Raw genomic sequence first — 10,884 nt, forward strand, 5'->3', positions numbered from 1 at the left:
AGTTGTGGGGCTTGAACTCTGGGCTTGGGCGCTATCCCTGAGCTCTTCAGCTCAAGGCAAGTGCTCTACCGCTTGAGCCACAGCGCCACTAATGCTTTTTTTTGTGTGTGTGTCCATTGTGGGGCTTGAGTTTGGGTGCTGGGTCCTGTCCTTGAACTCTTTTGGTCAAGGCTAGTGCTCTCCCTCTTTGAGCCACAGTGCTACTTCCAGTTTTTCTGATAGTTATTTGGAGATAAAAGATTCTGGGTGGGAAGTTGGCTCAATGGTAGAGTGCTTACCTCACATGCATGAGGCCCTGAGTTTGATTCCTCAACACAACATAAGCAGAAAAAGCCAGAAGTGGGGCTGTGGCTCAAGTGGTAGGGTGCTCGCTTTGAGCTGAAGACCTGACGGACAGCGTTCAGGCCCAGAATTCAGGCCCCACCACCAAAAAAAAAGAGTCTCATGGACTTTGTTGCCCAGGATGGCTTTAATTTTGATCCTCAGATCTCAGCCTCCTGAGTAGCTAGGATTACAGGTGTGAGCCACCAGTGCCTGCTGCTTTTTAAACATAAACCCTTCTTTTAAAAAATCACTTGTTTGTTATACAGTAATTAAAAAAAAATTAGTAACCAGCCTATAGATCAAAAGAAAAATAATCAGTTCTTTCAGGATTCAAATATAAACTTGCTGTTGTATTGTTTATTATATTAACAGACTTTAGTCCACCTAACCTGTAACACAGACATCTTGAACAATTTCAATCATCAATAAAGAACTATATCATTAAGAAACAGTGGGGTATTTTTAAGGAGTTGGAAGACTTACCATGAGTGTAAACTCTTCAAATAGTGCCACTGGTGATACTCAAAGGTAAGCCTCCAGTCTCTTTTTTTTTTAGTTGAAAAATGCTATTGGTTGCAAGGAACAAGTAATTGTGACTGTCAGAGCTAATTGTAAGAATTTTGATGGAAGCATAAAGGAAGTAAAAATATCTTGGAATGGAGGAAACAGGATGATGCCTTATAAACATAGCTCTGGGTCCAGAGATTCTATAGGGACTATTATGCTTCTTTGTGAACTTTGTTAACTTTGTGTATGTGAAGTTTGTCCTGAGACTAGAGCTTTGGTTGTTCTTTTCCATTACTCTAAATCTTTTACTTGTGTTTCTGCTTATTTCCACTTGGGTTTGGCCATTATTTCATTTTGCCATAATGTCTGTGATTCTAATTTCTCTTGTTCATCTCAGTAGCTCTAATTGCTTCTGCTTAAGCATTCTTTTAGTTTAGCTCTACTGTTAATTGCTTTTGTACTTTATATCTCTCAGTTAACATTTTGAGAAGATGCATTTAATTGCATCATTTTAAGGTAGAATGAGATTTTTTTTTTTCTGTTGGTCGTGGGGCTTGAACTTTGGGCCTGGATGCTGTCCCTCAGCTCTTCAGCTCTACCACTTGAGCCACAGCACCACTTCTGGTTTTCTGGAGGTTTATTGGCTGTCAGAGTCTCATGGACTTTCCTGTTTGGCTGGCTTTGAACTGAGATCCTCAGATCTCAGCCTCCTGAATAGCAAGGATTACAGGTGTGAGCCACCGGTGCCCAGCTTGCTTCATCTTTTTTGTATCAGAGATTTCTTTATACCTTTGAGTAAGGTGATTAATTTTAGTTCATTCACCTATGGTAGGTGGGGTACAGTATTCTAAGGTATTACAAAACTGGGCCCTTGAGGAGAATGCAACTTTCTATTAAGTATAGTTTTAAAAAATGTAAGTACAGGGGCTGGGAAGGTGGCTCAGTGGTAGAGCGCTTGTCTTGCATGCATGAGGCCCTGGGTTTGATTCCTCAGCACCATATAAGCAAAAAGAAAAAAAGCTGGAAGTAGTGCTGTGGTTCAGGTGGTAGAGCGCTAGCCTTGAGCTGAAGAGCTGAGGGACAGCGCCCAAGTAGATAGGATTACAGGTGTGAGGCATTAGCACCTGCCTATTGATTCATTTATTGAGATACCACCTCACTGTATAGCCCAGAATTCTTTGTATATTATGAATACAAACCCTTTATCAGATATTTTCCCTTTTAGTGATTTGATTTCTTCCCTCCCTTTCCCTCCCTTCCTCTCTCCCCTTCTCCCCTCCCCTTCATTCCCCTTCTCCCCTTACCCCTCCCCCTCCCTCCCTTCCTCCCTCTCCCTTCCTTCCTTCCTGCCTGCCTGCCTTTCTAAGCTGTTTTTTTCCATCTGATCTCTTGATTTTTTTTTCATGTTATTAGTTGATACTTTTCTTTCAACTGTTATCTACTGATTTCTACTACAGAAGATCAGTCATGCCTCTGCCTTGTTTGCTATTAGTTTTTTGCATTTAGTGACTTTATAATCTTGGCTGAACTTGTTATTTTATGTACATTATTATAGTTGAGAATTTTTTTTTTATGGGGGGGGCTTGAACTCTGGGCCTGGGCGCTGTCCCTGAGCTCTTCAGCTCAAGGCGAGCGCTCTACCACTTGAGCTACAGCGCCACTTCCTGTTTTCTGGTGGTTTATTGGAGATAGGAGTCTCACGGTCTTTCCTGCCCGGGCTGGCTTTGAACCGCGATCCTCAGATCTCAGCCTCCTGAGTAGCTAGGATTACAGGCGTGAGCCACCAGCGCCCGGCTTAGTTGTGAAAATTTTTATTTGAGTTATATAGTACTGCTGAGTAATTTTTTTTCTGATAAATGTTGTTTTCTTTGGATATTTTTACATTAAATTTTTTTTCCTGGGGCTGGGGGTTTAGCCCAATGGAAAGGCACCCGCCTGGCGCACGCAAGGCCCTGGGTTTGGTCCTCAGCCCTGGAAAAAAAAAAATTTTTTCCTTTTATTATAAAGGTGTGGCCGGGCGCTGCATTTGTTCACCCTTTGTTCCTCCATTTCTGTGCCACCCCTTAAAAGACAGATAAATGAACAAATAAGACAGAAAAGAAAACAGAACAGCAACAAGAAAAAGCCTGTTTCCATTTTCTGGAGTTTATTTTTGATAAATAATTATTTTATATGATCAGAGGCACATAGGCATTGTGACTTTGTGTTCCACCCCTAAGAGTATCTTCCTTTGGTTTCATTGTGTGTGAATGCCTAGAGTTCTGTGTAATTCACCATGTTCAGTGTGTTTTAGATCTAGCTTCCTTTCCTTGGATTTAATGGTTATCTTATTTATTTCTTGGTTTGCTTAATTTCTATGAACTTACCATGAATCAAATTAAGCTGTAGGAATCATGCCTCTACCAAGCTCTATGACTCTCTTTTCAATATGTTCAGATATTTTCTGTTGCTTCCTATCATCATCTTTTTAAATAAATAATTCCTAGAGGCTCTGGCCAGTCCAGTTGGGACAGATTACCTTTTAAGTACTTTGCTGCATAAATGTCATCTTAGTATTTCTTTTTATCCCTATCCTGGAAATCCTTTCAATGTTTTTTTTTTTTTTTTTTTTGGGTCCCGTTGTGGGGCCTGAACTCTGGGCCTGGGCGCTGTCCCTCAGCTCTTCAGCTCAAGGTGAGTGCTCTACCACTTGAGCTACAGTGCCACTTCTGGTTTTCTGGTGGTTTATTGGAGATAAGAGTTTCACGGACTTTCCTGCCTGGGCTGGCTTTGAACCGAGATCCTCAGCTCTCAGCCTCCTGAGTAGCTAGGATTACAGGCATGAGCCACCAGCACCGGCTCAATGCTTTCTTATGTGGAAAACTCTTACTCTAGGAACTTAAGTCTCAGTTTAGGTCCTTATTTTGGTGGAGCATATTCTCTCTCCATTAGCCTCCTAAGAACGTTTATGGGAGGTATATATTTTGAGATGTTGCAAATCTGAAGTAGCCTTCCTTACTGTCTTGTCTTTGAATGATAAGTTGGGCAAAAGTTCTAACTTGGAAATTATTTCCCTTAGAATTTTGTCAGGCATTGCAGCATTATTTTCTTATTTCAAGTGTTTCTTTTGAGAGTTGATGCCAAACATAATTCTTAATCTTTTACGTAGAGTTGCATAATGTCTTACACTTGTAATCTCAGCTACTTGGGAGGAGAAGATCAGGAGAATTACCAGAATTTAAGGCCAATCTGAGCACAAAGTTAGTGAGACTCCTTTTTAGTCAATAAGCTGGGCATGGTGGTGCATATCTGTGATCCCATCTATTGTATAGCTTAAGAGGGAGGATGCCTGGCTTGAATGAGACTTGGAGTTTAAACAGTTCTCATTAGAGGAACTGTTATCTGTGCTGAGGTTTGAATTCAAGTCCTTATGCATGCTTGGCTCACATTCTGCTGCTTGAGCCATGCCTCCAGACTGGCTTTTTTCTGGCTATTTTGGAGATGTTGTCTCTAGGACTTTCCTGCCCAAGCTGGCTTCAAACCTTGATGATCTGAATCTTAGCCTCCTGAATAGCTAGGATTTAGTGTGTGTCACTGGCACCTGGCTGGAGGGTCTCTCCCAACTCCATTGTCTGATATTTTTCAGCATTGAACACACATTGAACTAATATTCTTCAGAATGTCTACTTTTTTTTTTTCCTTTAATGATTTCTTTTCTTCCAGAAAGGCATTATAGGTTAAAATGACATATCATGGAGCCAAACTGTGAAGTATGAATTCCACTTCTGTCTCATATTAGCCCTGTTAAGTAGGGCAAATGACCTTATTTTCCTGATTTGTAAATCAGGGTCATAATGGTATCTCTCTAACAGGTATCTATCTAGCAATGTTATTAAAAAGATTAAATTTATGGGCTGGGAATGTGGCTTAATGGTTGAATGTTTGCCTACCCTGCATGAAGCCCTAGGTTTGATCCCTCAGTAGGTACCATATAAACAGAAAAAGCCAGAAGTGGTATTATGGTTCATGTGATAGAGTGTGATCCTTGAGCAAAAGAAGCTCAGGGACAGTGCCCATGCCCTGAGTTCAAGTCCTAGGACTGGCAAAAAAAAAAAAGATTAAATTTATATGTTTAAAATATTTAGATGAGATTTTTTCCCCTCCCTCTCTCCTTCCCTCCCTCCCTCCCTCCCTTCCTTCCTTCCTTCCTTCTTTCCTTCCTCTTTCCCTCCCTTCCTCCCTTCCCTCCCTCTCTCCTTCCCTCCCTCCCTCCTTCCCTGACTTCTTCCCTTCCTCCCTCCCTCCCCTTCTGTCTGTCTCTCATGCTTTCTTTTCTTTTCTTTTTTTTCATTGGTCATTGGTCATGGATTGAACTCAGGACCTGGGAACTGTTCCTGAGCTTTTTTGTTCAAGGCCAGTACTCTACCACTTTGAGGCAGTTTCACTTCTAGTTTTTAGGTGGTTAATTGGAGAAAAGCATCTCACAGACCTTCCTGTTGGGGCTTGCTTTGAACTGTTATTATCAGACCTCAGCCTCCTAAGTAGTTAGGACTACAGAAGTGAACCACCAGTGCCTGGCTCAGATGAATGTTTGTAAAGCAATATTGCTTTTGTTAGCAATTTAGGTTATGGTTATTATTATTATTATTTGGTAGTGGGGCTTGAACTCAGGGCCTAGGTGCTGTCTCTGAGCTCTTTGCCTCAAAGCTAGTCCTCTACCACTTTAACATGGTGCCACTTTTGGCTTTTGAGTGGTTAATTGGAGATAAAAGTCTCCTAGGGACTTTTATGCCTGGGCTAACTTTGAAAGTGATCCTAAGATCTCAGCCTTCTAAGTAGCTAGGATTTTTTTTTTTTTTTTTTTGGGTGCGGTTGTGGGGCCTGAACTCTGGGCCTGGGCACTGTCCCTCAGCTCTTCAGCTCAAGGCTAGCACTCTACCACTTGAGCTACAGCGCCACTTCCGGCTTTTTTCTTTCTGCTTATGTGGTGCTGAGGAATTGAACCCAGGGCCTCATGCATGCAAAGCAAGCGCTCTACCACTGAGCCACCTTCCCAGCCCAGTAGCTAGGATTATAGGTGTGAGCCATCAGTGCCTGGTCTATAATCACATTTGATAATTCTTTCTATAGACTTTTTTTTTGGTTGGTCATGGGGCTTGAACTCGGGGCTTGGGCGCTGTCCCTGTGCTCTTCAGTACAAGGCGAGCGCTCTACTCTACTGCTTGAGCCACAGCGCCACTTCCTGTTTTCTCGTGGTTTATTGGAGATAAGAGTCTCACATCCTTACCTGCCCGAGGGGGCTTTGAGCCACAGCGCCATTACCGGATTTCTACTGGTTTATTGGAGATAAGAGTCTCACATCCCTTCCTGCCCGAGGGGGCTTTGACCCGAGTTCCTCAGATCTCAGCCTCCTGAGTAGCTAGGATTACAGGCAGGAGCCACCGGTGCCTGGCTCAGTCTTCTTTTTTTTTTTTCTTCAAATTTTTTATTGTGATTAAGTGGTTACCTAATTTCCCAAATTTCACAGTATTGTGGGATAGTGATGCTTAGTTAAAGTCACAAACACATTCTAACTTTCATAGGACAAATTGTCTATCATGGTCTACAACATTTATGAGTTCTATGAGCTTTGCAATACAGTTATTTCTTCCACTTTGGGTGATATGTACATTTCTTCTGTTTTGCATAGCATCAGCTGTTCCCTCTTTCCCACTTGTTCCCTCCCTCCCATCGCTGCCATTGAGTTGCTTAGTTAATTATGATCAATGTCCAGTGCAGCTGATGGGTCCTGCTGTTGTATGTTTTTCCCTGATTCCCTCTAGTTCTGTGTCGTCCTCCTGGTTTTCCTTCTGTGTGCACATATATACAATATATGTGATCACCAGCATGGGGTTATTTAGTAGTGATTCAACCAGATGAGTGGAAGTCCTTTGTTTCTTAAGTCTTGTTAATTTTGTCGTATCACCTTACATTTTGGATTTAACATCCACTTATCAGGGAGACCATGTGCCATTTGTCTCTTTGCTCTCGGCTTACCTCGCTCGACGTGATTTCTTCTAGTTCCATCCATTTCCCTGCAAATGCCATTATTTTGTCCTTTCTAATGGCTACATAATATTCCATTGTGAATAGATATCACAAGTTTTGGATCCATTCATCTGTGGTGGGACATCTGGGTTGTGTCCATATCCTGGCTATTGTGATCAGTGCTGCAATAAACATGGAGGTGCATGTGTACTTGTATACTGGTTCCTGTTGTTCAGGATAGATGCCTAGAAGTGGTATGACTGGGTCAGAAGGGAGGTCAATATTTAGCTTTCTGAGGACCGTCCAGACTGCTTTCCAAAGTGGTTGTATAAGTGTACATTCCCACCAGCAGTGTAATAGGGTTCCTCTTTCTCTGCATCCCCTCCAGCATTTGTTGTTGACTGGCTTTTGAATGTAGGCCATTCTGACTGGGGTAAGGTGTTATCTCAGGGTTGTCTTTATTTGCATTTCCTTCACAACCAGGGATGGTGAACATTTTTATCTCTTCTTCTGAGAAGTCTCTCTTTAGTTCCCTTGCTCATTTAGTAATTAGTTTGTTAGGTTTGGGAGGGATTAGTTTCTTGAGTTCCCTGTATATACAGGATGTTAACCCCTTGTCTGATATATTGCTGGTAAATATTTTTTCCCAGTTAGTTGGTTGTCTTTCTAGCTTTGTTGCTATAGCTTTAGCTGTGCAGAAACGTTTTATTTTAAGGTAGTCCCATTTGTCAAGTCTCTCTCCAATTTGTTGTGACCCTGGGACTCCGTTCAGGAAGTTCCTGCCTGTGCCTACAAGTTCAAGTGTCTCTCCTACTCTCTCGTGCAGTAGTTTCAGAGATTCAGGTTTGATGTTAAGGTCTTTAATCCATTTTGAGTTGATGTTGGTGCATGGTGATAGGCTGGGGTCCACTTTTAGTCTTCTGCATGTGGCTGCCCAGTTTTTGCAGCACCAGTAGATGAAGAGGCTGTGTTTCTTCCACTGTATGTCTTTGGCTCCTTTGTCAAATATCAGCTGACTGTAGGCCTGTGGTTTTATTTCTGGATCTTCTATTTTGTTCCATTGGGTCTTCTGGTCTGTTTTTGTGCTCGTACCATGCTGTCTTTGTTATTACGGCTCTATAGTAGAGTTTGAAGTCTGTCATCAAGATCCCTCCCATGTTGTCTTTTTTTCCTAGAATTGTTTTGGCTATTCTAGGTCTTTTGTTGTTCCATATGAATTTTTGGCCTGTTTTCTGTATTTCAGAAACGTACGCTATTGGGATTTTAATAGGAATTGCATTGAATTTGTATATTAATTTTGGCAGTATTGCCATTTTCACTAATATTATGTCTGCCTATCCAAGAGCATGGAAGGTCTTTCCATTTCCTGGTGTCTTATGTAATTTCTTTCTTTCAGTTTTTATAGTTTTCATTAAGTAATTCTTTTACATCTTTGGTTAAGTTAATTCCTAAATATTTTATTTTTTGAGGGGTTATTGTGAATGAGATTGCTTCCTTTATTTCCCTCTCTGCTTGTACATTGTTGGTGTATAGGAAGGTGACCATTTTTTATGGGTTGATTTTGTATCCTGCTACTTTGCTGAAGTGGTTTATAATTTCTAAGAGTTTGGGGATGGAGTTTTTGGGATCATGAAGGCATAGTATCATGTCATCTGCAAAAAGGGATAGTTTAATTTCTTCCTTCCCTATGTGGATCGCTTTAATGTCTTTTTCTTGCCTTATTGCCCTGGCTAAGGGTTCCAGGACTATATTGAAGAGGAGTGGAGACAGTGGACATCCTTGCCTTGTTCCTGATTTTAGGAGAATTGGTTGTAGTTTTTTCCCATTAAGTATAATATTGGCTACTGGTCTGTTGTAAATGGCTTTTATTGTTTTAAGGAATGTTCCTTCTATTCCTATTTTCTCCAGGGCTTTTAACTTGAATGAATGTTGTATCTTATCAAAAGCCTTTTCTGCATCTGTGGAGATAATCATGTGGTTCTTGACCTTGGCTCTGTTGATATGTTGGATCACATTTATTGATTTACATATGTTAAACCATCTCCCTGCATCTCTGGGATGAAGCCTACCTGGTTGTAGTGTATGGTTTTTTTTTTTTAATGTGTTTCTGGATTCTGCTAGCTAGAATTTTGTTAAGGAGCTTTGCATCTGTGTTCACCAAGGAGATTGGTCTGTAGATTTCTTTTTTGATTGGGTCTTTGCCTGGTTTGGAGATGAATGTGATATTGAGCATCGTAGAATGTGTTTAGGCTAGCTCCCTCTTTTTGTACTTCTCTGAAGAGCTTGAGGAGTATGGGTATCAGTTCTTCTTTAAAGGTCTTATAGAATTCCGTTGTGAATCCATCTGGTCCTGGCCTTTTCCTTTTTGGAAGACTTCTGATTGCTTCCTGTATCTTGTTGTAAGATATTGGCTTATTTAATCCATTTATTTCTTCTTTGCTCAGTTTGGGCAACTTGTATTTCTCTAAAAATGCATCTATTTCTGCTAGGTTTTCTTTCTTTAGAGAGTATAACTTTTGAAAATAGTTCTTTTTTTTTTGTTTTTTTTTTTTTGGGTCCGGTTGTGGGGCCTGAACTCTGGGCCTGGGCGCTGTCCCTCAGCTCTTCAGCTCAAGGCTAGTGCACTACCACTTGAGTCACAGCGCCACTTCCGGCTTTTTTCTTTTTGCTTATGTGGTGCTGAGGAATTGAACCCAGGGCCTCATGCATACAAGGCAAGCACTCTACCACTGAGCCACCTTCCCAGCCCTTGAAAATAGTTCTTTATAATTGTTTGGATGTCTTGGGTATTTGTTGTGATTTTTCCGGTGGCATCCCTGATCTTGTTAATTAATCTTGCCAAAGGTCAATCAATTTTATTTATTTTTTCAAAGAACCAGCTTTTTATTATATTAATTTTATTTATAATTTTCCTATTCTCTATCTCATTAATTTCTGCTCTTAATTTGATTATCTGGCTCCATCTAATAACTTTAGGTTCCATTTTTTCATGTTTTCTAGCTGTTTTAATTGCTACATGAAATTATTTACTTGGTCTGTCTCTATTTTCTTGATGTGGGCACTGAGGGCGATATATTTGCCCCTCAGGACTGCTTTTGCTGTGTCCCACAAGTTTCTTTGTGATGTGTCTTCATTTTCATTGAATTGAAGGAATTTTTAAATTTCTTCTCTAATTTCTCCTGTTACCCAGGTGTTGCTTAGAAGTGTGCTATTCAGGGACTGGGAAGGTGGCTCAGTGGTAGCGTGCTTGCCTTGCATGCCTGAGGTCCTGGGTTCTATTCCTCAGCACCACATAAGCAAAAAAAAAAGCCAGAAGTGGCGTTGTGGCTCAAGTGGTAGAGCACTAGCTTTGAGCTAAAGAGCTGAGGGACAGTGCCCAGGTGCAGAGTTCAGGCCCCATGACCGGACCCCCCCAAAAAAATGAAGTGTGCTGTTCAATTTCCATGTATTTGAGTAATTTCTGCAGTATGTTTTGTTATTGAGAACTAGCTTGATTCCACTGTGGTCAGATAGGATATAGGGAATTATGTCAATCCCCTTGTATTTGCTTAAGTTCCTTGCATGAACTATGATATGGTCTATTTTGGAGAAAGTTCCATGAGCTGCTGAGAAGAATGTGTACTGTGTTGTTTTAGGGTGAAATACTTGGTAGATGTCAGTTAGTTCTACTTGAAGTATGGCCTCACTTAATTCGGTAGCTTCTTTGCCAGTCCTCTGGTTGGTAGACCTATTCTTTGGTGAGAGTGGGGTATTAAAGTCTCCTAGTATTGTCGTATTTGGATCTATTTTATTCTGTAAGTTTGAGAGTATTTGCTTAACGTATTTGGGTGCTCCAATGTTTGGGGAGTATAAGTTGATAATGGTAATATCCTCCTCTTGATTGTTCCCTGTATTAATATATAGTGTCCTTCATTGTCTTTTTGTATTGATTTTAATGAAAACTTTATTTTGTCAGATATCAGGATAGCTACGCCTTCTTTCCTACTGGGGGCATTTGATTGGTAGATCTTTTCCCAACCCTTCACTCTGAGTTTGTATGTTTGGCTG

General features: G+C 40.9%; 1 protein-coding gene across 1 annotated transcript in view; it reads left to right on the forward strand.

The window, feature by feature from the left end:
• Ccdc171 (coiled-coil domain containing 171) overlaps positions 1-10,884 on the forward strand; it is a 310,385-nt gene that overhangs the window by 10,616 nt on the left and 288,885 nt on the right. The window contains exon 2 of the mRNA XM_013020745.1: positions 697-852. Within this exon, the coding sequence (XP_012876199.1) occupies positions 809-852 (44 nt within the window). The 5' untranslated portion in view covers positions 697-808. The remainder of the gene's footprint in view (positions 1-696; positions 853-10,884) is intronic.

Source organism: Dipodomys ordii, unplaced genomic scaffold (assembly GCF_000151885.1).
Source record: "Dipodomys ordii isolate 6190 unplaced genomic scaffold, Dord_2.0 Scaffold53, whole genome shotgun sequence".
Lineage (NCBI taxonomy): Eukaryota > Metazoa > Chordata > Mammalia > Rodentia > Heteromyidae > Dipodomys > Dipodomys ordii.